We start from the raw sequence: 27,500 nt of genomic DNA, 5'->3' as shown, positions 1-27,500 counted from the left end.
ATGAGGTGAGAGTTGTTTGTTAAGCTTTTAAGCTTTGCTGCAATTTGTGTGCCTTAATTCAGCCTGCGATGGTAAAATAATATCAGATGCAATATTTATTTCTCCAAACACAATTGTCATACTAGCTTCCGCGTTGCTTTTCTTACCCATGTTTTCACTGTTACGCCACTTGGAAATCGATTTTCTGTCAGTCAACGATTTTACGAGCGCCTGGTTTGCTCGTTTGATGCGTTTGATTGACTGAAATATTTCCAAGCAGGTCGCCTAGCATTGAAGATACGGTCATCGTTCGACCGTCACTTAATTTCAGCTCATGAAGCTGAAGCAATTTTGCCGTTTCCTGAAGTTGATGTTTGTGTTGCGCCAGGAGTTTTACAATGAATATGTAAGCACTGAGTGGCATCCATTTTGAAGAAAGGTGATCTCTGGTTTTATTGTCGAAGCTGCAGTGAAATCAACAGTTTTGTTTAAAAATTTAATTATGCCTAGCATCAGCAAATTCAGGAAAGTAAAAAACAAAAACTTTTTCCTCCATGATAACTGCTCATGGTAAATAAAGTCATTTGCAAGACACAACGTAATTATTCCCCTTTTCAGCTGTTGTCTGATCCAAAAACGTTTTTATGTCTCATACCATCCAATGGTGTAAGGTGATGGGTGATGACATAACTTACGTCCAGTTGAGTTGTTAAATAGTTCAAGAGAAGAATGGACTTTGTTGTTGCTACCAGCAAGTATAGGGTCCCTTGATTAATATCTGGTTGCCCTACATTTTTTCTGAACATCAAGGTGACTTATGGGTCATCCATTATGAGCATCGCATATAATATGACTTCGAAGAAAAAAAGATTTATGGAACTCATCCTTGAAGCTTGTTGGTCAAATACATGTAATGCTGTTTTGGAAGAGTGATCAAAGAAAGTACAGATGTTGGATGTTGTGGGCTTGATTTATTTCGTGGATCAAATAATTAGAAATCGTAGATTTGATAATCACACTTATGTTACATGTCTACCATGTAGAACCATGTGATTGCACTAACCCTTAGCTCTGTATGTGTAAACAGCAAAATAATTTACTTGTATTGCACTAGTCTTGTAAGCCAAGGGTGTATGTTGTATTGTTAAAACAGGCCTTCTGATAGAGTGCAAAAAATATTTTGTTAAGGCAAGTGAAACTTACATTTTAGTAGTCATCTTTGTAAAGTCCTTGCAAGTACTTGAATTCTTTATTAGGTCTTGAAAAGTCCTTGAAATTCACTACCTTGTCTACTTCTGACACAGTTTTCTGTAAAATTTGATGTTTTGCCGACAAAAAGTGGGCTCATCCTTGGTGTAAGAACCTGTAAAACTCACGCGTAACGTAAAAGCATTTTTGTGCATAAACAATATTTTATTTCTGCTTCTTTATTTTGAATGCTATTTCTGTACCTCAGATGCAATAAAATCATTTGCAAGGTGCTGACTTGCAGAAAGTATAAAATAATGTGATCAACCATGGCTGAAGAAGTTAAATTCATAAATGACTCCATGATGTGTTATAGCCATGCATGAGGTGTTCAAAAGGCGGTTAAAGACTGCTGATTTATTGAATAAATCTTAGTCCTTGAAACAGTAATTTTTCCTTGAAAAAATCCTCGAAATGTCCTTGAAGTTTATGTGTCTGAAAATGTGTGAACCGTGATTAATGAGCACTGAGCTCACTTGTTTGCTAAGTTGACCCTGTACCTTTTACATGTATTGCATAACGGGATGACATAGTGAATAATATTAACATGCATGGTTAAATAATGCCTCAGGCCATTATCAAATTATCAACTTGGCTCTGATAAACAAGATGTTTTGGTTTGACTGTGTGTTTAAGTCAACTACAGCTATGTGAAGCATCTTTGTCAATAATTTTAAAGTCTTGAAGATGACATTTCACCTGGTACATGTACATATACATACATACACTGTACATGTAATAATGGACTTAAGACCTCTTGAAAATTCAGATTGTTGTTTGGTTAAAAACATTCTCACTTAGTTGCTAGACCCCACCAAGGATTATCTGACTTGTACATGTACATGTAGTTTGAACGTTTGAGTCTGTGGATGATCTTAACTCTGCTTTGACCACTCAAATCTTGCAACTATTTGACAGTACTTTTGTTTGGTGATTTCAGCATTTGAAAAATGAATTTTGGAAAATTTTCCTTAACTAATTTTATATAGGATTCATAAGGTGGTCATTACGTGAAGTGTACATTCCTTAAAAGGTTTAGGAATTTGCATAATAACAATAAAACAAACAAATTAAAGTGGCATCGCATTCTTCGTATAGTAGTGCATTCTTGAATAACTGTCAGGTTGTTCCTAGAGAACATGGACCTTCCTTGGATTTCCTATTCTCCTTTGCTTGTTACATGGTTTTTACTAATCAGGAAGCAATAAAATCTTGAATTCCAGTTCCCCCTTTAGACAAGCAGTCCAGCTCTCACATTTTGCTTGCCCAGGCCCATTATACTCCCTAGGCTAGCCTTAGCTAATGTTGTAGGTACCAGATGACCTGTACAGTCAAACCTTTGCTAATTAGACTAGAGAGGTTAAAAAGTTACATGTACTTGCCCAAAAAGAAAAGCTGCTTGTTCCAGCACAGGCAGACTATCCAAACTGTTTGAGGCAACGTGATGTCACACGTGACACATGATCCCATACATTTACTGCATTTTATAATGCCCACACTTGGCTTGATTCAATTTATTTGTAGAAATCATTCATAAAACACAGAATTTTGCACCTTTTGGTCCCAAATGTTGATATAAAGTGAGAAAAGTGAAGAAAGATAACTTACTGTATGTTTTCAGTCACTTAAAACTGACACCCCCAACTAACATATCATAAAACAAAAAGGCTTGCAAATTCGGCAGCTGGCCACAGCTCAACGCCTTCTGAAGTTTTCCCATTTTCTCCCACTTCCACATGTCCCTTACCACGCAGCCTATAGGAAATCAAAGCCAGATAGTTTGTGAAGGTCGATGCCAAAAACGGCCTAAAGTGACGAGGCAAATTTTCACATGTGCCCCAAAATCACCATATAGTCACAGGATATATGCACCAAAGTGGTTGATCATAATGGCCATATTAAATTCGAATTAACAACAATTAACCCCTCTCACCTCCCCACAGCACACATTGTTCCTGATGAAAAAGATGGCTGGAAGTGGCTGATGCAGGGCATAATATTGTGAATATTTTTTCTGCTGTAAGTCGCCTTTCGCTTGGCATCCAAAATTTGAAAATAACCTGAGATTAGAGCAGAATGACTGCAAAATACTCTTTGTGTTGACTCTGTGGGCTGTGCGCTGTTGGGAGGTGACAAAGGTTAATTGTCATTAGTTCGAATTTGATTTGGTCGTTCTTCATTTTTCTTACATTTATGAACATTTTGGATGTGCAAAATTCTGTGTTTTCTGAGCACTTCTACCAATCACTTGAATCAAGTTGCGTGCAAGTGTTACAAAATACAGTAAATGTATGGGATCATATGTTGTGGGTCACATCACTATGCCTTCAACAGTTCAGATGGTCTGGCTGTGGTACCAGATGACCAGACAGGATTGTCTTTGAGCCCTGATAATGCGGTAGAATACAAATGATTGTTGCCATAATTTATACATAGTCAAGTAAATTATTGGGATATCCTCTAATATTAAGTTTCCTTTTGGAGAGATCTTCAATTTTACCATGTGACGTTTCTGTACAGCTGTACTTAAACCTCAAGTACACTCAATAATCTACGATAACCTTTTAGTTATAAATGTCGTGGTCTGTGCCAATATTATTTTGCTTTATGACTAATGAGGTACAGAATGTACAATGTACATGCAGATCATAAAAATTACCATTTTGGGATTGTGTGTCCTTGAAGGCTTGGAAGAAAAAATAATAGTTAATACAGAAAATGTAATTATTGTTATTACCATTGACATCAAAGCGGGAGGTTTCTGGGCAAGAGGAGTTACGGCATTTTTTGATGTTAGAGTTACGCACGTCAACTCCAAGTGTTACCAGAGCAAGCCAACATCGGAAGTGTTCAAAGAGCAAGAAGAAGAGAAGAAGTGCAAGTACCAGCAGCGGGTGTTAGATGTAGAAATGGGTTCGTTTACTTCTTTAGTGTTTGGAACCAATGGCGGAATGGGAAACGAGTGTCAGCGGTTCTTAAAGCATCTCGCAGACAAGATAGCTCAGAAAGACACCGAGCCTTATCACGTTGTAATCACTTGGCTCAGGACACAGATCTCGTTTGAACTCTTAAGATCGGTACATGCATGCGTCAGAGGTTCGCGAACGCCGTTTCGTAGCAAGCTTAGAGCAATCATTAGACTGTAAAATAAATGTCGCTAGTGCGGATATCTGAAATACGTGTCTATATGCTTTTATACTTAGGGCTTTTTATGGACACTGGTTTAGCCGTCATTAGTATAATTCGATTGCAGGATCTTAATATCTCTGCATAATGGAATTCTTAATTTTATAGAATTTTGAACTTTTATTATTAATTATATCTATTTCCTCTTCTTTTATGTAAGGTTAAGTTACTTCTATTTTTTAGAATTTGTAAATGAATAGTTTTTTCTATCTTCACTTATAATATATAGGATTGTTTTTGTTCTCTAATGAAGGACGAGGGGTTTCTTTTGTAACGGATGGAATTGTAGATAGTGTTTTTGATGAATTAATTAGATTTTTTGTAACAGCAGGTTGATTGTAAATAGGATTTTAATTGAGGTTTTGTAATAAAGATTCTTTTATTATTGTTATTACTATTATTATTATTATTTATACTATAATTGATTGATTTTGAGCTTCACTTAAAATGCTTAATTTGATGCGTTTAGGATTATATATAATGGTTATTAGTTGGCCATGTCATATCACATTCTAGTTTATAATTAACATAGGGTTATGAACTGCCTAACACTTGGGAGAGGCCATTCATTAAGTTTCAATAAGTGATTGAAGCAAAAGTTCAAGAGATCTAGTATTGTAATTGTAATTTTTGTCTTGCAGTTTAAGCTGAATGACAGTCATTACATGGCATATGTGCACTACAACAGAGAAACTATTGTGGTGTTAACACGGGATAGAATACCTGGATTGCACAGTAACAGTCATGTCTGGATCTCCAAGAATTATGGACATAGCTTTCAGAATCGTTCATCAAGCTTTACCCTTTGGAATGGCTCGTCTGCCTTGATTAATATGTTTTATGCATCTCCAGTTGATGACTCAAAGGTGAGCAAATCATACTCAGCTCGTACATTATATTCAATATTTGCTTCTAGTTGTATATGTTGCAGGTTAAAATTAAATTCAGGTTAAATTTTTTTAACCTAGGTTGAGTTTCAATTTCCTTTGTCTCCTAGCCCTACCTGCAACCTGGGTTAAAAAATGTTGACCTGAATTTAATTTTAACCTGTAACATATCTTTTGGTGATCAAGCGTGAGGCCAATGGCTGCAAGAATATTGGCCAGGTTCTTTTTTTGTGTTTTCATTGACTGATACAAAGGCAAGGTCAATAAGAACACAAAAAATCACAAGGCCAATGTCCAGCTATTTTGACCGAACAAGCTTGGTCAAAAAAGGATTCATTTTATGGCCAAAAAGGGAACTGTTTCTTTATCTGTGCATTTTTCCCATTCAAACAGTTTTCCGTTAGTGTCCATTTTGCCTTTCATGGTCACAAATCTTTTGCACTATAAAAATGGTTTCTTGTCGACAAAATGTTTTCAAAAACAAGCAAAATTTTGTGTAGTGCAAACAGGGCCTGAAGCTAAAAGATATTTGGACAGTTGCATTCACATGTCATCATCATCATCATGGAAGTCCATCGTGAGCGATGAAGACATCATCAGTGACACCAAAGGTGAGAACGCAGCCCAAGGTTCGATGCACAGATGTAACAACACTGAAGGCACCTGACAACAATACTTGGTTCAGTTCTCCTTTTTTTGAAAATTTTGAACGCCCTCATGGACGGCAATTCTCCAGGCGCTGTGGTCTGTAGCAAGCTAGGGTTTTCCATCCAGCACTTCTGTGTTGGAGCTGACTCTATCTTCCTAAGAGATGCCCATGACCTTGCAAAGGCAGTGGAGGTGAAACTGATTGAGTTCTAAAATGGGGAAAGACCATTGTGGTCTTCATTGTGGTCCCCGGTGAGTGTTAATTTGGCTCTTTTTTTATTTTTGTTTTGTAGTACCTTTTTGTCGACAAACGTAACAAAGTGATATTTAGCACAAGAGATGACTGTTCAACATTTGTCCGGTCCAGCGTACTGAGTTTTTCACCAGATGAAATACTTTTTCATCAAAGAAGCACTGATGTTGTTTTGTCTTATGATGAGAAAGCATCAAAGGTAATCCATTATAAAATAAACCTGGAATGTGTGGTTCCAGAAAATATCCTTCCCCCCCACGGAAGACTCTTTGATTTGCACCCCCCCCCCACCCCCCAGGATTTTCCATTCCAGGGGGTCTTTGATGACCCCCCCTCCCCCCAGGAATTTCCAGAATTTTTTAAATGGGGAATTCGCTTACCACGCTTTGGAAAATTAAAGTAGTTTGGGTACTTAAAAACAAAGAAAGTTAATACTAACTTAGTTACGAAAATACGGTAGAATTTTATTACAACAGTGCAGGGTAAACGTTTGTTAAGTTATTATTCAGTCAAACTTTTAGCTTTTTCGCCATCACGTTTGCAAATTATGTCTGTGTTGTTTTTATGTAAGCTAATAAATTAAGCTTAAACATTTGGGTTGCAAAGTTTAAACGTCGCTTGTTCTACGTTTTTGTGCTTACTCTGACACGAACGTTATGAAGAGAACGTACGTTTCACCCACTTAAACACCTTTGCAAACAGTGGCAAGAAAAACCCAGAAACTTACAAGGTTACTGTCTGGCTGTTTATATGCTACACATTTTGTCAGTTTCTTCAGGTTGACTATTATTTAAGGGCCCAAAACTATGCCTAGCAGAATTTACTAGCCAGGTAGCCAGGCCTTGTGAAGGTCGAGCAAGAAATGGGAACGAAAGTACTCTTGTCTCATCGCATTTTTCATGAGTTACTACCCTCAATAAACACTGATAAAACATGAAATCATCAAAAATGTGTGTCCTGCATGTCAAGGTAGCGAAAAGGGATACTCAGTGAACAGAAGTGAAAGCACTTTAATGTTGGTCGGACGAAAATGAGATGAAGACAAGACTCCAGTTATGTCCGCCATTTTCAATCGTTTTCGACTTCATTCCAAAGACAATTCGTTCTTCTGGAGATTGTAGCACTAGTTAACTCAAAGAAAAACAGAAACATTAAAGCTAGTGATGTTAACCTCATGTCAATAGCCAGCAGTACCGACTTTTGTCTCAAAACAACGTACGTAGGTATATTTTATAATGACATTTAAACAGTTTGAATAAATGACAGCCATTGTTTCAGAAATTCCATGTTAAAATTGAGGAGTATGTTTCAAAGAAGTCTGTTAATTCCATTAAGTATGAACTAAACAGCATGTTGCCTATTACACTGTCTGTATTAATACTTGTATTAATTATATTAATATTTTTATTGGTAATGTTACATTAATTTTGCTTAGCTGCAGCAAATCCAGGGGTGGTTTGGGTGGTTCGTTTGAACCCCCTAAACCGATATGAAAACGTTTAAACACAAGCGGTTTCTGACCTAAAACTTTGGTGGACATACATTGCTAACAATAATAATAATAATAATAATAATAATAATAATAATAATAATAATAATGATAATCCATTTATATAGCGCCTTTTCTACAAGATTCGAAGGCGCTGTTTACAAAAATTAGCTAGAACTAAAAAGTAAATTAAAGTAATCACAAGAAATTGACATTAAAACCACAGGTAACCCAGGCTCTGTGATAGTACCACAGTACGGTTCCAGTAAAATTACAGTGTTTGTATGGGGTAAAAATATCATCCTAAAATTTCCACGAAATACTAAATAAAGATCAATAAAACTTACTCTGCAGTTAATTGTTGTTGTCCTTATTGCTCCAACGAAGTTTCGTGATAATTTGCAGTAATTTGTTTAAATTCACTCTATCTACAATAATAATATACAAGGTAGGAAACACGAGGTGCCATTTTCGCCGACATGCTCTCATTCAACACAACTTTTTCCACGAAATTCGAACTCCAACGGAAAATAAACATGCTAGGATCTTAGAAATAGGATAGCAGCAGATATAGAAACCAATGAAGCTTTCCCAGATAGAGAAACGAATCCCACAGACTTTGACAAACTCGAAGAATATAATCCAAACAGACCGAGAATATGCTCGCCAAAGCAGCCGGACCAGATCAACACGCGGCCAAGAGAATGAGGCCTGGGCACTGTACAAAAAAATTCCATCCCGGGGGTCCTGGGGTGACCTTTCTAGGGACCGATACATCATTTGCCCAAAGCCACCCTCCCCTGCTGGAAAAATTTAAAAAAAAATTTAAAAGTTTAACTTAGCCCAAATTTTGTTCAGCTTTATCAATATTGTTATGTACAATGTACATGTAGTTAATACCTTGACATCTATGTTTTCTGTCAACAGCTGTATTATTCTGTAGACTTTGGATCGAACTGGAGACTGAAAGATGAGAATGTCCGTTCATATTACTGGTGAGAAAAAGGACAACAATTATGTGTTCAAGTCTTCTTGGTTTTTAATTCTTGTTTTGTTCAGAATTGTTTGAGTTTACCTTACTTTGCTTTTAATAGGGGTATTCCACCTTGGGACACTGTGAATACACTGTACATTGAGCGAGAAGAAATTACAGGTATAGTAAACCTGTCGGTAAATATTTCACATTTTAAAGTGTCATGATGTTTTCCATTATTAGAATCATATTTTTTTTAAATCACTTAAGCAAGAGAAAACATTTTCCGTGTTTGCATAGCCTGATAGAAACACGAGAGGGGTTGGGAGAATTCAAGACAGTTACGCAAACCCGAGATAAAGTCGAGGGTTTGCAGAAGGGTCGAGACTTCTCCCAACCCCTTGAATGTTTATATCAGGCTATGCAAATACAGGAAAACAGTTTTCTATTGCTTTTATAAATTAACTTTCCTAAGAAAAACATAAAACTCTTTGTTATGGCACTGATTAAAAGAGAAATAAATTCTCACCAGTTGCGAAGTCTTGTACACAAAGTCTTGGACATGTAATCAGTTCTTGTTTTGCAAAAAAGAGGCTTTCCATGTAAGCAAAAAAAATTGATTTTCCAAGTTTCAGCTGTATAAATAAAGTAAACTTGTCGAGTTTTCAACTCAAATTTTTTTTCAAATCAGTGCCTCCAGGATGAGGGTGTGAAAAGCAAAAAAATATTGATGTCACAACCATGTTTACATACTCTCATACAAACACTCTTCTTGGCCAATCAGAGTGTGCATACTATCTTGTTTTATAAATAGTTATACAGTCATTGAACTGTGATCTATCTCCATTTTATGAATTCCCAGCCTTTTATTGTACTGCAGTTGTTTTGTAAGTAAGTAAATTAACTTGTCTATTATCCAGAACTTTAGTGGATGATGATGTTGTTTGCAGCCTGTGTTTTATTGATGGGTCCATGTATTGTGACAGGTGTTTTCTCCTTGGGCCTAGGAATGAAGTTTGCAAAGCTGCAGTCAATATTTTTGCCCTGTTTTTTTTTTTTTTGGACAGCTTGTCTTCTGTTTTTTCTCTTAAAAACATCCCAGTAAAGGTAAAGAATGTGGTAATTTCATGTACATGAAGGCTGAAATATACGGTCAACACTTAGTTCCATCCGCCAAACTGACGTTGACAGATCAATGATTCATACACGCAATTCTTTTTCTTCTTCAGGTGGCCTTTCTAATGTTGTCAAAACAGACTATTTTTCCAACTTTGCTACAACTATTATCTCAAGAGTGAATGATTTTAAAGTCATTGATAACTACATGTTTGCTACAAATTCGGTATGTACATTGTAACTCATTCAAAATTCTTTCCTAATATGTTTGATTTTAGACATCACATTTGCATGACCAACATGTACACTGTACTGTGCCTTTTTGTAGACATACATGTACATGTAACATGTGTTTTAAAAGTTGGTAAAGAGGCTGGATATCTGTTACTTGTACTCTTGATCTTTGCTTTTGTTTATAAAGAATGTTGAATGCCTGATTTGTCCATTATAACTTACATGCTAGATATCTGTTATTAACTATGTACAATAACAATAACAATGTATTATACCTTTTTCCATGGCAAATTTAGTCTTACAGGGCTCGAAATTAAAGAAATCCTCAGGTCGCCTGAGAAATATATGGTCGCCAGATGCAGATTTTTAGTCACCGGTTTGAATAATTTTAATGATGCATGTCATAGTATGGCGCTATCCGTGAGATTTGATTGTTTAAAAATTTTGCAGACAGAAGTTGGTATAAATTTTGAGGTAAACTGGCTTTGTTTATCGGATTTGGCACATTTATTATGATGAAAGCAAAGCAAGATGAGATGAAATGTTTGTTTTAACTTTACTCTTTTAATTTAAATCTAAACCATAAAGAAATCTGGACGCCAATGTGGCAACTAAACCAGAATTTTTTAATAGTCGCCAAGGAGAAAATGTTCGTCGCATTGGCCACCGCATCAGTCGCAATTTCGAGCCCTGGTTGTAAGTCCTAATGATTACATTATCATCTAATTTATTTCAGCGGATAATTACATGTATAGTTATTTGTTTAGATCATTGTCTCAATTATTTTCTCAGCAGTTTGAAATAGTGTGTTCTGATGAAAAATACTTTTATATTTCCCTCAATCTTCAAGTCCTCATCACGAGGTGGATCTGTTACCTTGATGGTGTCATTAAATCGTTCATCATTCCGGCCAGCTCAAATTCCTACAAACGCTCCAACAAAGGTTTGGAATTTTAAGACATAAAGTTTAGGATATTTTGTAGTTTGATGAATTTCTACAGGAAAAAGGTCTTTAAAAATTTATATCTATGTACATGTGTACATGTAGTTTGTGTACATGTTGTTATATGTGCCATTAATTCAGAATGGAATGATATAATTTTAATATTATTATATATTATTATAATATTATATTATGTTAGGATTATCATTATTATTATCATTATTGTTATTGTTGTTTTTATGATCTCATTAAACATTCATACCCCTCCCCATGGGAGAGCTTTGGACATTTTGTGATGGAGAGGGACTGTAAAAGCAAACTGTTTTAATTTGTAAGTTAAAGCTTGAGATTGAAGTGATGCACATGTAAACAAGAATAATTATTATGCTTATGGATCAGTGCGGGAGGGGAAGCTACACTTTGATAGTAAATCTATGGATATTAAAAAAAGTTCTGGAATATTACACTTAGGTCACCCTACACTGTGTAGTTGATAAGATGAATTTCGAACCCCAACAAAGCTCTTTGTGTATCTTTTTGTAAGCGTCGATTTTACCACCCTGATCAAGCGCAAGTAGGATATGTCAAGAAAACCATCCTGGGGCAACTGATCCGTTATTCAGTAAATCACTTCCATGAAGTAATTCTTTGTAAGTGGGTCAGTACGGTGTAAAAGATTTGGGATCACTTCCAACGAATAAAAATTGTCATTATATTGCATATAATAGTTATATGCAATGATATTATAACATGAACAGCTGCCTTTTGTAACCAACTTCTTATCCATACTACAGCTGTGGTACCATCTTTCATTTGCAGGATTTTTATGTTGCTGATGCATCAGAGAACCAAGTATTTCTTGCAGTTGCTCACAGTGCAAGGACAACACACCTGTATATCTCAGACACGTCTGGAACAAAGTACAGCTTGTCTATGGAAAGAGTGCTCTACTTCTCACAAAACACCTCTTCTGCTTGGCTCAGGTGACAAATGATAACACTTCACATATATTTTTTTAAAAAACTGAAATGATTCTCTTCACTTTTAACTTATATAGTATTCTATCTTCATGTGCATAGATTGTCACATTTTTCACCACTATGTACATTGTACATTGTACACACCTCCGCCTTAGGTTGTTGGTTTGTGGCGAAAAAAAAACCGTATCAATATATTCAGTCGCATCGTAGAGAATATTATCATTTAGTAAAATTATTGTATTTTTCTTTGTGGATGTGTTGCCCTGTACAGTTAAATTTTGATTTTATGTGATCACTCTATATATACATATACAAGTAACAAAGTGCAAACAATTTGTAAGTGGATGCGCACCTCAAAAGACTGAAATTGAGTGAGAAACTGTGTAGCCCAAGAAAATAATAAGGTCTTCACCTTTTTGCATTTCTATTTTTGATTTTAACTGGGCTCCATTGTAGAGGAAACAGATTTTGATCAGGTTTGCCAATGGGTATTTTTTTAATGTGCCAGGCGTTACATAGATGACACATTTGTAGACCTTCACAAAGTGCAAGGAATGAGAGGAGTGTACATTGCAACACAGCTCACACGTGGTCCAGTAGGGAGAAGGTATCTTATGACCAAGATAACATTCGACAAGGGTGGGGTGTGGCAGCCAGTGGCAGCTCCTGAGAGGGATAACAATGGAAAACTACTAAACTGCAGTCTGGTAAGGTGATCTGTTGATCATGGAAGATTAAGGTGCAACGTTATGAGGTGGAGGGGATTATTTTGACTGCCGCCTGGTTAGCTCAGTTGGGAGAATGCCAGTCTGCTGAGTGGGAGTTTGTGGGTTTAAACCCTGGCCAGACCAACACTCAGGGTCTTTAAATAACTGTGAAGAAAGTGCTGTCTTTTTAATGACATCTGAGAATGGTTAGACTTTCTAGTCTTCTTGGATAAGGATGAAACACAGTAGGCATCTGGTCCTGTGTCACATCACTTTTACTTATCTGGTTCTTGTGGAACATAGAAGAACCCACACCTCTGTTTGAAAAGAGTAGACCCCATTAGTTTGGCCTGCAACCTTTCCTGGGCTGGGTGGGTTATCTGTAGTGGAGAGATTTTAATTGCGGGCTCCTCTTGTTGCTGTAATCCTAATCTCCCAGTTTTTAATCACGCATGTGTCACATGTATGTAGCCAGCATACATTGGACTTCCACTAAGAATGAATGGAATGTGCAGAACGCAATTTGATCATGCGTATAATTTTCGACCTTCTATCATTTGTAATCTGATAATATGCGTTTTGACCATCTGTCACGTGAAACCTACATGATGCACAGCATTTTGACCTTTGGTTAGTATTAGTATAGAGATAACCTCATATTCCTCCTCCAGGTGTCATAATGGCTACTTGTAAACTGTGCATGTGTGTGGCACATTTTACTGCTTTTGCGAGCAACTTGCCACACGACAGATTCACGTCTTTGAAGTTGCAGCAACATTGATATCAAGATCTAGGGCAGCCTTGTACTTTCCACTGCTTTCAGTTTGATTTCTATACAGTATTAATACTCTTGCAGAAAATGTAGCTTTAATAAATGTAATTTAGGTAAAGTCAAACTCAAGACGTGCTGGCCAGTCAGTAGCTGAGACCTGTCTCTAAATACTTTTGGTACCTTTTTGGTCGTGAAGGTAAATTTTAAGATCAAAACCTAAAGAACAGTGGTGTGCATCCTGGCTCATTATTTACAATGTAATTTTCTAATAGTGAGTACATGTATTATTTTGTTTCAGCCGGGCTGCTCTTTACATTTGTCTCAAAAATTTGGATCATACTACCCTCGAACCCGCTTCACTCCAATGAGATCTTGGAGTTCAGCTCCTGGAATTATCATGGCAATAGGTAAATCAAAATGTCTGTAACTTATTGTTTAATATAGTTGTGCCATACAGCCAAATGTAGATTTTTTCACTCATGTGATTGGTGACCAATGGGGGCACACACAATTATTTTTGTAAATTTTAGTTAGTATTGTAATTAGTATTAAGTTGAGTGTTGTAATTAGTTAAATGTAATGCTTGAAAGTAATAATTGTTCCTGAAAAGCCCCTTTGGGGAAGAAACAACAAAGTATGTATGTATAAATATGTACTTATATACCCTGTAGTTACAACAGTTGATGTTGTTAACACACCATTAGCATTATTCAATTGTGAACGGCATTCAATGTTGTTTTTACCAGGCAGTTATGGTGTTAACCTGAAGATCAGCGCTGATGTGTTCCTTTCTACTGATGCAGGAATGAGCTGGCACATGGTTGGTCTCTTAAACATAACCTGCCAACAGTCCCCTAAGTGGAGCGGTGTGAAAAGAAACTCGATGAGCGAAATAAGCCAAGTGTGGCTGCGGGAGTAAACCTGTAGACTTGGTCTTGATGCTGCCTGAATCCATGATACCAGATTCTGGTGTCATGATCTGATTGTTCAGGTCGCTGACTGTTGACTTATTCTGCCAAAAATTCCCATGTGCACATGAATGTTATTGAAGCCAATACATTCAAGTGTGAAAAAAACATCACTATTTGACAATTCTAATTTCCTTATTGACATTACAGGATAATTGCAAGTGGGCAGATGGGTAGCATCAAAATAAAGTCTGCAGGCTCCCCCACCTTTTTTCCTCCCTCCCTTCACTTGCCGATTTCCTTTTCACCCTGCTCCACCTTGGAGCCTGTTTGGAGGCTACTTAACCAGTATGATTTTTTAGTAGAGCTTTTGATTGGAATACCGTGGGTAATAAAATTTGGTTTCTATACATTCAAGAAATTGTGGTTGTGACAAAAATCATCCATCCGTTGGTCCGTACATCCACCCCTTCCTTTTAGAAGATGTGAAATGACAAACTAACTAGCTTGAAGTCCAAAGTATAAACAATCTGTGTTTATCTTGATATTGGAAAACTATGTTATGGTCAATTGACAACCGTCAAAATAGGGTATCTACTGACCAGTGTAACATGGGATCAGGTGTACAACTCATTGAGGTGACTTGTTTTTTTACAGTTCTCCGCTGACCGGTTATTGGTTTTTAGTTGATCAAAGGCCGAAGGTTTAAAAAGTGCAAGCAGGTTAACATTTATTTGGAAGTCTTATAACAAAATTCTCAAAGGGTGAGAGAAATAATTTGTGATTCTGGTTAATCCTCTCAGATTCTACAACAACCTTGGTGGTGGTACAACATTGGAGATCATGGTGGTGTGTTTATAGCCGTTCCAAGATCCAGGCTCACAAACCTGATTTAGTAAGTCACAGTACATGTATGTAGCTATAACTAATTTAGGAAACCTCCACACGTATCTGTTGAAAACGGTCACCGAAAAGTAACAGCGCATCATTTCAAAAGTACTCTCCAGAGTGGAAATGTTTGCAAATGCCATTTTGCTGTACTCTTGTGGTTGGATGAATTGGAGGTGTTTTGAAAATGATTGCATCACTTTGTTGGGTACCAGTAAATGCGCATGCTCCTTTCAAAGATGGTACCATTTTCAAACCATTTTCAGTCACCATTGTGTTTTCATGTGGACGGGCAAAAACCATTCAAAACTGCAACGTGTGGAAGCAGATCTTTTTGAAAACGGAGGAAAAATATCTCCCTTTTCAGACAAAAACAGATACCTGTGGACGGGGCCAGAGGGCTTGTTTACGTGGAGTTTGGAGGGGGAGAGACCCCAGGTAGGTGAGGTAACCTGCCTGTCCATATATTCTCTCATTTTAAGTTAATTACGTTTACATGATAGGTGGGGTGACCCGCCACATGTTACCTCACCTATCTGGGGTCTCCCACCCCCATGTAAACAGGCCCTTAGACTCACGTAGTTGGCAGCTACAATCACTGTGCAAAGAAAGTAGTGTCCAATAGCCGAGGGCTAGTGGATTTTGCTATCGGGCTAGTGAACTGTTTTTAACTTGCCCGATGGGCAAGTGAAGTTTTTTGAGGAATTCAAATTACAGAAGAACTGTGACATCAATTGTGCTCATCAAAAAGATTTTAAGGCTAGTTGAAATGACGTTTGGGCTAGTATATGCTAACCTCAGCTTGCCCAAATAGCAAGCTGTAAAAATGACTTTCTTTGCACCCTGTACAATGTATGTAAATTTTTTGGAACAAAAGAAAGCTTTTACAGGATTGGTTTGGGGCACCAACATGGTCCCTGTTTTATTGTTTTGCAGTGAAACAGCAATATAGCAGACATGACGTTATGTAAAAACCCTCTAGAGGGAAGATTATAAGCTCTTTCACAAAAAATAGTCAGCGACAGATAAGGAAGCAGGACAAAAATAGAGTTTTTTGTTTCATCATCCAAGAAGAATTTGATTTGTACATTGATATCAGTGAATCTTTGCAATTACTACAAATGTACTTTTGCAATGTAATTAGCAGATCATGGTTTCACACACGTGCCAAAAAATGTATGTTTTATTTTTGCAACATGACGGTTTCCCTTAATATTGTTTTTTTCAAAATAGATCAAGAAAGTTTATTAAAAATCGCTGCTTATTTTAAATAAATTGAGAGTCTTTTTTTCCCACTTGCACAGTCATTGTTGAATATGAGATGATTATTGTTAACTCATAATCAGCACACGCTTGTGAAGTATTTTTTGTTGAAATAATGATAATCCTGATAAGACATCACGTCGGCTACATGTATTGGTTTAAACTCTTTGTTCTCTTGTGATGTTTAGTTACAGCTGGAACGAGGGTGAGACGTGGATGACGTACAAGTTCCTGAACAACACTAGAATGTACGTTTATGGTCTGCTGACCGAGTATGGAGAGCAGACGGCTAATTTCACAATTTTCGGATCATATCGTGGTTACCATAAGTGGGTTGTTGTGCAAATGGATTTGAAGAAAGTCTTAGGTAAGTTAAAAATGAAAATGTTGAGTACAAGTTATTATTGGTAATTTGTTTAAATTATGTCAAATGGGTTGAGAAGATGTATACAGATGAATTTAGGGAAGCCTTGGCTGTGCTCTACTTGCACCCGGCGGACTTTTGCCCTTTGGCGACAAGGAAATCTTGCATTTGCGCAAGACTTGTAAGTGTTTTGGTCGCCTTGGATTGTAATGGGCATTTTGAGGCTGTACTTGAAAGCGAAGGGGTGATGTGTTGAATTCTTTGGGACTGTTTTGGAACGCTATGACTTTTGTCTTTGGCTATTAAAAAATTAGCACAGCAAAAGGGGGCAAAACGGTTGTGGGTAACGTTACAATCATCGAAACAGAAACAAACGTTAATGTATGGCATACTTGTTATTTAAAGCTTTCATGCGGGTAATTGGAATACATTTGTTACAATCAGCTCTCTCGTAACAGATACCTCTATCGACTGCTATAGACTGCTCAATTTCAATTTTTTCTTTTATTTGCCACACAATAATAGAAAATGAATTACAAATAATATCAAGTAGAAAAAAGAAGTGGCGAGGAGAGGTTAGGCTTCCTCGAACCACGGGCTAGGGCTGTTTACATCAATTGAAGAAAAGGTGGCGAAAAGTCGAAGTTGGAAAGATGTATGATCTGTTTTCATATTTACTTAATAATTTAATCTTCAGTATAAGACGGACACTTTGGAGCTGCGCGTAAGGTCTCTGCTAATTGGTCGCAGGAAACAATGACATGTCATTCTTCCAATTGTTTTAGTATTATTTGGGGTCAGGGAAACGCTAGCCTGCTTAGCAGGCGTTTGGAAGTAGTGGGCGAAAGAGAGAACAGGCGCGCGTGAGGGAGACACGCAAGGGGCGTGTCTCCTTCTCGCGCGCCCGTTTTTTCTTGTGACCACTACTTCCAAGCGCCTGCTACGCAGGCTAGGGAAACGCATCATCGGTGCCCGGTCTTCCAAGCAGCTAATACATGACCCACGCTTAGTGCCGGTCCTAAAGGTGTCCGTCTTAGACAGAGAAAGTTGACTGTATCTGTGGTCGTGCCACTATTGATTGTGAACGTTAATGGCGAAGATAATGGTTTTAAACAGGTTTTCTCATCCCAACTAACTTTACTTAACTTAAACCATTACATTGTATTGATAACATTTAGGTGCTCCTTGTAAGAAAGATGATTATAAACAGTGGATTCCGTCTGATGAACAAAATAACACTTGTCTGTTGGGAAGGAAGATGGTTTATGAGCGGAGAATTGCTCACGCTCATTGCTACAATGGCTATAATTATGATCGACCGATTAATCAGCAGAATTGCCTGTGTGACCGGGAGGACTTTGAATGGTAATGGTGACTCTTAGTTCTGTTTTTAGACTAGCAGTAGTCCCCATTTTCCCTCACGGATAGTAGAGCGAGCGAAACGCGAGCGCGCGTGAAAATCACCCCACGCGAGAACAGGCGACACGCGTGGGGTGATTTCCACGCGCGCTCGCGTTTCGCTCGCCCTACTATCCCTGAGGGAAAATGGGGACTACTCGTAGTCTATTCTGTTTCGTGCTACCGCCGTGCCGAACTCAATTGATAGAATTTGACACGGCAGTGGCCCGACGTTTGAAATCATTCAGTTCAGTAACTTAAATTTGGTTCTACACGGCAATTAAATTCGACAGAGTCTTCCGCGCTACACGGCAGTGGCACGGCTGGGTTTCAAACGTCATGCTATTGCCGTGCCGAACTCAATTCATAGATTATGAAAATCTTTATGTTAAAGTGTTATGACTCTACTGCGCCTCACTGCGACGTTTTTGTTTATTTTAAATTTGGCGCGACTGAATTAAATTCGTCATTTGAAGCCACTCCCGTGCTATTGCCGTGCAACTGCCAGATCAGATTCATTTGAGTTCGACACGGCAATAGCGCGACTTTTGAAACGGGCCTTAGTTACCAAAGTTTTTGAATCTACAGTTGGTGATTACAGTCAAACCTCTCGTAAGCGACCACCTAAAATACGAAGATTTAGTGGTCGCTTACGGGAGTTGGTGGCTGGCGAGAATGGACCCACAGCGGGTCTGGGGCCCTTTTCTCGAAAGGCCCGGTAACTTTTCGGGTCCGAAGGCAAATTGTAAAATCAAATCCTAGCTAAACCTGTTGAATATTAACAGGGTTCCAAGCTCACAAACTGGTCAATTTTGTTCGCTAACTGATAATTTCATTCTATCGTTTTCAAAATTATTGAAACTGTGATCTTGAATGCAAACACAGCAAACATAAAACAGCTTTTCGGGCCAAAAAAGTTAGTGACCTTCGAGAAACGGGTCCCTGTCCCGAAAAGAGGTCTGAACACATCTGCAGTTTAGAAGAGAATTCATAGCATGCAAGTTACGATATGTGTAGATCCTTTTTGTCGCTAAAAGATTTTCTTTAAAACGTTATAATTCTTCGCATACTCCGAACCTAGTGTACAGGGCCGTTTTGTTTTTTCACTTCATTTTTCGTTTTATTTTGTTTCCTAGTGACGTGGGCTACTACGAGGATGACGATAGTAATGTGTGCACTTTTGACCAATCCAGCGGTCTTACCCCAACCAGGATGCCACCTATATGTCCTGCCGGCACAACTTATCGTCGCACGAAAGGGTTTGTACATCTTCATTTGGTGAAGTTATAAAATTAGTTGGCATTTTCTCATGTGGACGCATAGAGGCCCCTGAGATTCACCGTATAATCTGATGGGGAGATTTTCGTATGAAACAAAAACAGCAAACGAACGGAACTAGAGCGATTTGATTGGTTTATCGAACGGATACAAACGCGTGTGGCTTTTGGTTGGTTAAGCGAACGCTCGGGTAAAAAACTTCGTGCCCGAGAACTTTCTAGAAATCAATCCATACTTCGCTTTGACGTCTTACTGCAACATGATTGGCTAATCGAACAATGCCTTCTCCATATTAGGGTTTTCTTTGGCGGGAAAACGAAGAGGCCGTGTTGTGATCCATTGGCTGATAGAACACATAACGATCTCTTAATGAAACCATTTTTCAAGGTCATACGATAATCGCTCTAAACAATGTCGTCACACCGCCTGCTCAATGCTTTCATAATGGTTAACCCTTTAAGCCCCAAAACCCACATAAAAATTCTCTAAACTGATCTCCATACATTTCCTTGAAGAATTAGTTAAGAGAATTTGATAGCAGATCAAAGCATTTTCTCTTTAGTGATCATTTCATAAATTCTCATAACCTGATCTCTTGACAAAGTATCAATATTGTTGGGAGAAAATTGATGTTGGTCAAAATTGGGACCTAAAGGGTTAATTCCGTAACGGATCATTATACGTTCTGGGAAACTGCCCACCTACCCCTCCCCTAAGCCAACATTTTGCCCTAAGTGAGAAGTCAATGTTAATGTTGGCGTAGGGGAGAGATAGGTGGGAAGTTTCCCAGAAACATACACAGCTGGGAGAGCAGCTATGGTCTCAGACAAAAATAGTTGGGACACTTCCACTGGACGCTGTTTTTTTTCCCTTCTTCTTCTCCTTTTTCTCCCAATACCCAATGTTGTTTATCGCAGTTAACTCAACCAAATCTTGAGCACTAACATTGGGAGGGCGAGAAGACAGTAAATTGACTAAGACTGTAGGTCGTAAATTCTGCGTTGTTAACTTTCGCGAAACTTTTATTCGCGCGAATTTAGTTGCTCGGAAATTCCGCAAAAATATTACGTAACAACAAGGAAAGAGAGGTATTATGTTATCAAAGGCAATGCGAGTTTTTTTTCTTTGTTTTGTTCGTTTTTTTTTTAGGTATCGCAAGGTTACCGGTGATACTTGCCAAGGGGGAGACGAAGATCTGTATGAAGCAGATATGGTATCCTGTCCAATCAAACGTAAGGGAAAATTGAATCGATTGAATTGAAAAATTGAATTGAATTGAGTTGGGTCAATATTAATTGCTCATTTCAAGGTTAATGACTAGTGTGAATACTTTACTGGCAAATAAACCTCCCATTGGCTGTAGCAAAAAAAAAAAACAATCTACCCCTGTAAGAGCTTGTATTTGCTAGTGAACCACGAGCAAGAAGTCTCTAACCCCTTTAGCCTTCAAAGTGAGTCCTCTGTGATGTTACGGATACAAATTCTAAAAGAACAGTAACGGCAGCTGGAAAAGGAAAATTTTTTTCTGTCTTAATAGTGGCTTGAATATGCTTTCAATTGAAAGATTATACAAATGTATGTTAAATACCTTTGTAAAAATGAATGTGGCATTGAGGTGGGGGGGGGGGGGGGGGGATGAAGTCTCTAAGACAGTAGAATACTTTGTTATGCGCTCCTAACACGTTCCAGTCAGCTTTCAGAATTTCGCCCAGATAAGCAAGTTTGAACATCAGTACATCTCTATAATGGGACTGTCTTCTTATTTCTTGTTTGGAGGTTTCTGAATTACATGTATTTTTAAAACGTATTTTAAAACTTCGGCGTGAGGGAAATGGCCCGGAGGAACCTGGTATTCAAATATTCTGCAAGTCCTTGTAAGGGTCATAGGAGTTGTGTTATTGGGTTCATTAACGTTTTTTGATTGGCCAGTTGCTAGTTTCCGACCAAATTGTTGGTACATGCCTGTAAACAGAAAACCTTTACAAAGAGGCTAGTCCCTCTCCGGAGGGGAGCCGCTTTAGGGAGGATCAACTTTGGGTAAAACAAATCTCCTTTTACTTTCAGCACTTCCTGAGTTTTTACTGTATGCTGCACGTACCTACATCAAACGAATTACACTGGGAGATCACAGAGAAACTACAATTCCTCTTGGCCGTGGTCTGCGAAATGCCATTGCATTAGACTTTGATTACGCACATGACTGCATCTACTGGGCTGATATCACTCTAGATACCATCAAACGCTCATACTTGAATGGATCAGGTAGGTACCAAAAAGCTAAGTGCAAACAGACGCAACAACTCCCAACATGGTTTGGCCAACAATGTTAGGAGTTGTTGCGTCCGTGTTGGCAGTGGTGTGCAAACGGATGCAACAACTCCCAGCAGTTTTGGCACCTGAAGTGCATCGTGGGAAGGATACAACCCAGAAGGCTTTGGAGACCGTGTATAATGCGCGTGCTAGACCCTAACAATGTTGGAAGAGCTGTTCAAACGGATCCAACATCGTTGCGCTTCGCTTCGGCGATCACGGCACAAAAGAAATATTGGGAGTTGTTGGTTAACAACGCGCAACAACATGCAACAGGGTGTGCAAACGGAGGCAACATGTAACATCCAACAATGTTTGGAATTGTTGGCCAACAATGTTGCGTCCATTTACACTGGGCTTAATAATGCAACACGAAAAAATGTTCATGCTTTCGGGATCGAATTGCATTCTGTAAGTCTTGGTTTTTAAGAAGAAGGCGAGAAGTAACTGGATTAACTCTCAGCAAGGAAGAACAATCTCAAACCGCATATTTTGTCGACACGGGTTAGCAGATCGGAGTGAATTTTGGAAGTGTTGGTTTTTGAAGAGACACGTGGTGCCCCGGCTCGGTGTCCAAGCACGGTACTCGCTGGGAACTAGTGTGGACACACTCTTTTTTCACGCCCGAATGTGGGCAGCGAGACTTTGTACTCGGGCACTAACGTTGGCAATGGGTCCCCCGTGTGCACACCGACTTGTTACATGTAGTTCCTGGGCAATCCACTGCTTTGTACTCCCTGGTATGCTCAAGTTTCAAAGTAGAGGCTGGCAGGGTGAAAGTGAGTAACTATGTGCACAGTTACATATCGGGTACTCATGGTGTGAACACAAAGCCTTTTTGTGCCAGAACCCAGGCACTAGTGCTCGGGCGCCAAGTGTGGACAACCCCTAAGCAGACGTCCTTTTGGTTCGTCACTTTCATTATCATGATCGTCATTTATCATCATCATCATTATCATTATCATCATCGTCGTCGCATTATCATCATCATTATTATTTTTATAATTTGCAGGAATAATTGAAACCCTTCACGGTGGCATACAGCAGGTGGAAGGTCTGGCATTGGATTGGCTGGGTGATAATATTTACTGGGTTGATGCTGGTGCTAAGAAGATAGAAGTCTCTAGGACAGATGGGCGTTTCCGCAAATCTCTCATCACCAGTAATCTTGATCGACCCCGGGCAATTGTTTTGAATCCTAAGGCAGGGTAAGGATTATATACTGAGAAAATTTCCGAAAGGACGCTAACTCAAGTCGTCACTGCCCTCGGGGCCAACGAATGTTTTCTGTAAAATATCTGTTCGAAGAAGCAAATATTGCCCAGAATTTTCTGTTGTTTGAGGATGGCTAAAAAGTTCTAGATAACCGTTCCATTCATGTACAATTTTCAAAGCTTATCTAATAAATTCCCTACCATTTTCTGAAGTTTAATTTTTCATATTTCACTCCCTAGATTAGGCTATTTTTGCGCAAAAAGGAAACGTAAAATTTTCGGATTCGAAAATGTGATGGAGATGTAAGGAAAACTCTCATTTTGGGGAAAAATCATACTGAAGCCCTTGTAATTTCGAAAAGGCTCAAGTTGCCCTAGGTTGACTGAAGAGATACAAATTTTATAGCGCGTACTCTGGATAGCCGAAAAAGTGTTTTCAATGTATTTCGGAGGAAACCGTCGTTGGGTGCCCCTGTGCCCTTATCATGGTAGGTTCTTAATCTCCTACTGGTACGCTGATGAACCATGTCCGTTGTCACTGGTTGTCAGTAGTCAATTAAACGGTCTTGCAAATTGATTGATATTCAATACATGCATTTGTATGTCCTTTTACCCTCTTCCCTCCCTACGCAAGCGCACATACCCCCCTCACGGCTCAATGATATTGACTTGCAGTGACCAAAAACTGTAATATCCATAAGTTTAGATGCTTTGACAAAAAGAATGTTCAACGTTTGTTGATGAAAAGATGTTCAACAGTATATCATGTCATGTTGAACGCTGAAATAGTATATCCAGCATGGAGGAACGCTGTTAAACGGGAATAGAGATGCGCTCTATTCCGCTCGACAAGTTGTTTCTTGTTGAATAACATCGCTCGCAATTTAATGTTACTTAAAAAGCGACTATAGGCAACTTAGATGACAGTAGGCGATCTTAGACGGCATTAAGCGAACGATTTTAGGCGAATTTAGTCGATCATAGAAAACTTAAGACGACGTAGGCCTCCGTGTCTCGAGCAGCAAATGCTAAACGACACTGAATTGTTTGTGATTGGCTTGAGTGGTAATAATAATAATATACACTTATATAGCGCCTTTCTCTTAGTGATCCAAAGCGCTTTACAATCAGTAAATAATAAGAAAACAAATAATTCAAATACAACGTAACAGGATTAAAAACCTCAACTGGCAAAAGGCAACCAGTTAGCTATTTACAAGCGTGGCAGAGGAGTTGAACTCGGGACGACCAAGAACAAATCCAGCAAGTGGCCAGAGCAGGACTTGAACCCGGGACAACCGGATTGCGAGTCCGAAGCGCTGACCACTCGGCCACGCTGCCTCCCTAGTGTGACTTAAAGCGGTAATCAATGGTTAACTGAAAAATTTCAATGTATCATTAGGTACATGTATTGGACTGATTGGGGAAGCAACGCTCGTATTGAGAGAGCATATATGTCTGGAGTGGGGCGTCGTGCCATTATATCAAGCCGATTACAGTGGCCCAATGGCCTGGCAATAGATTTTTCTGCTCAAAAGCTGTATTGGACTGATGCGGGGACGGACAAAATTGAAAGAAGCAACTTGGATGGTAGTTATCGACAGGTATGCTTATCTACATTTGCTATTAAATTTTGGTTGTTAGTCCCGGTTCAGACGCTGATCTTTTCATGAGCCGAACCTAATTCGAATTAAGGCCGACCCAAATTATTTAGACCGCCTGAATTGATTCAGACTCCGATCTTAATTGCAGCTTAACTAAGTTCAATAGGCGAAAAATGCTCATTTCGGTCAAACCATAGTTAAGGTCAAACGGCATACAAAATACGTTATAATAATTTATTTATTAGGTTCGGTACGTGAAAAGTTCGGCGTCTGAATCAAAGCTGTTCCAAAGTCGCTCCAAAGGCGAAATTCTCGGCCACGCTAGGCGAAAAGAACGGCTGAGCCGTTCCAAATTGAAACAGGCGTTCCTAATGGATGCAGACGCCGAACTTTTCATGTACTTAATTCAATGTATTAGGTTCGGCTCATGAAAAGTTCGGCCTCTGAACCGGGCCTTAGGCGTTGATAATAAAGCTCTGATCACGATTTTACTGAGGCCTCGGCAAAACGATCATACATTTTCCTCCAACAGTGTATTTGTTGTGCACCACATGGGGTGGCTAAATGACAAAATGTTTTTGCGATGCAAAATGTAGAATGAAACGGACCTATATAAATGCACTGTTGAGAGGGGCGGCCTTGACGATAAATCATGCTCTTCTAACACGTTGTGGATCAGGATCAGTGATCCGAGATCACTCGGATCATGGTAGATCAAATCAACCAATGAACCCTTTCCCGTGGTGGATTCGTCGGTTCCTTTGATGTGATATGATCCGAGTGATCCGGATCACTGATCCAGATCCGGATCATTCCAATGGAACGCACCTTTATTTTAAACTTAAATACTAGATTAAACGGTTATGGATAGGTTGGCAGTTTCTTAGAATCTTATATGGATTCCAAGTCTATCATGCATTTCCTAGACAAGAATTGCAAACTTTTGCTTATGCAGGTAGTAAGCAGTACAGGATTACCCCACCCATATTCAATATCTGTGTATGAACAATCGATGTACTGGGATGACTGGTCGACACAGTCCATACAAAAGGCTAACAAAAGAGACGGCAGTGCCCGGCAAACTATCAAGTCCAATGTACGAGGGTTAATGGATCTCAAGGTTTTTCATCAAGATGTTCAGACAGGTGGGTCAGTGGTTACGATTTCTTTGCAATTATTAGACGCTTTCAGTGATCATTTCAAGTTCAAGTTTAAGTTCAGTTTATTCACACTTGTTCAAAGAAAGGTACATAAATACAATAATAACTAGAAAAGAAGGAAATCAGAGCTAGTCTAGATGTTACAATAAGTATTGCATTGGAAAAGTGTGTAGTGGCCAAAGGAGCAAAGCTTTCGGGTTGGCAGGCCACTACCACTGCTTAGTTACTAATGGGAGGCGGTTTCATTTGCAAAACTAGTTATAGAGCTGGTACAATTTTGCTTTTCGAGCTCGTCAAATCTTCTGTTCAAATTATGTATGCTCGCTTCGAGCGATTCGAACTCATTGCGGATTTCCATTCTGATGTTAGGAAGGAATTCTTTCGCCCACAATCATTCAGCTTTTCTAAAGTTAAACTCATTTCGAAGATTTATCTTCTAGTATGGTCCAATATAGGTAAGGGCTGTTTAATGTTTCGTGTAGGGATGGTTTCACGTGGATCTTCCATAGACAACTGCGTCCGTCATTGCAGTTAAGTCAATGAACATACGAAGAATTTCCAGCGGGCATGTTCTTTTTGCCGTGAAAAATATAGCCCGCAGAACGATCTACTTCCAAAGCGCTCAAATTATTGCTTTGAACATATGTGTATCATATCAAAATGTGTACTTTTGTGATCTGTTAGAGTGAAGACAGTGAAAAATTTTGGTCGATTTGTTAGTTGGTTAGCACGTGTGTTTTTTTTGGATTATCAGGTAACAATTCTTGCTCACGATTGAAGCTGTGTCGTCATATCTGCTTTGCTGAGCCAACTGGCTATACCTGCGCATGTCCAGATAACATGAGAACAGTGACGTCATCTTCTGGCATGGTAACGTGTGAATGCTCAGCTGGTGAATATATGGCCGACAATGGAGAGTGTAAAACACATAGTGAGTATACGTAACACTAGAAATACCTTTGTCGCGGAACCTTGTGAGGCTCGGGGAAGGAAGGAAGGCCTGTAAAATGCCATGGATGGGAGGACGGGGGAGAAATAGAGTAAATTGTGTAACTGGGCAGGGCGGATTTCAACACCGGCTCTCATGCTTCGTACAGTCTTGAAAAGGTCTTGAAATTTTAGCACTTGTCTTGAAAAGTCCTTGGATTCTGTTAAGGTCCTTGAAAAGTACTTTTTTTCTTTATTAGGCCTTGAAAAGTCCTAGAAATTCACTACTTTGTCTAAAAATGTTTTTGTGCATGAGCAATATCTTACTTCTGTTTCTTTATTTTAAATGCTATTTATGTAGCTCAGATGCAGTTACAAGTCGTACCCAATCATTTTTCAAAGTGTTGTTGCGGAAAACAGTACAAAATAATGTAATCAGCCATGGCTGTGAAAATCGTAAATGACTCCATGACGTTTTTTAGCCAATAAGCCGTATTCAAGAGGGATTTAAAGAATACCGATTTTTTGAAGAAATCTTAGTCGTTAAAAACTGAAATTAGTTTGTCTGAAGTTGTACGAACCATGGGCTCTAATTTCGGAACCTGAGATATACCCAACCTCCTTTTGGCTTAAGTAAATTAAATTAAAGGATCTGGAATCTAAATGGGGTCGGTGCTGTTTAGGAAAAGCTTTATTTTTCACTCAGTTTGTTGGCAGTGAGTTCCCAGTGTTTTAAGATATGGACGTCATGAGCCTCATGGCGTAGGTGCC

The 27,500-nt window shown here is 38.7% G+C and overlaps 1 protein-coding gene across 1 annotated transcript in view; it reads left to right on the top strand.

Moving 5' to 3' along the window:
- LOC140951108 (uncharacterized) overlaps window positions 1-27,500 on the top strand; it is a gene marked incomplete in the record, with an annotated part of 73,956 nt that overhangs the window by 297 nt on the left and 46,159 nt on the right. Inside the window, 21 exon segments of the mRNA XM_073400325.1 lie at window positions 1-5; window positions 5,055-5,279; window positions 6,242-6,400; window positions 8,618-8,685; window positions 8,785-8,843; window positions 9,893-10,005; window positions 10,864-10,956; window positions 11,776-11,939; window positions 12,445-12,643; window positions 13,714-13,822; window positions 14,162-14,235; window positions 15,127-15,218; window positions 16,663-16,841; window positions 18,017-18,203; window positions 19,373-19,495; window positions 20,664-20,746; window positions 21,579-21,776; window positions 22,837-23,032; window positions 24,441-24,642; window positions 25,598-25,787; window positions 26,557-26,733. The exon segment at window positions 1-5 is cut by the window's left edge and continues 297 nt beyond it. Coding sequence (XP_073256426.1) covers window positions 1-5; window positions 5,055-5,279; window positions 6,242-6,400; window positions 8,618-8,685; window positions 8,785-8,843; window positions 9,893-10,005; window positions 10,864-10,956; window positions 11,776-11,939; window positions 12,445-12,643; window positions 13,714-13,822; window positions 14,162-14,235; window positions 15,127-15,218; window positions 16,663-16,841; window positions 18,017-18,203; window positions 19,373-19,495; window positions 20,664-20,746; window positions 21,579-21,776; window positions 22,837-23,032; window positions 24,441-24,642; window positions 25,598-25,787; window positions 26,557-26,733 — 2,895 coding nt within the window.

The sequence above is a fragment of the Porites lutea genome, chromosome 10 (assembly GCF_958299795.1).
Source record: "Porites lutea chromosome 10, jaPorLute2.1, whole genome shotgun sequence".
Classification (NCBI taxonomy): Eukaryota; Metazoa; Cnidaria; class Anthozoa; order Scleractinia; family Poritidae; genus Porites; species Porites lutea.
This window is presented reverse-complemented; position numbering and strand designations above follow the sequence as displayed.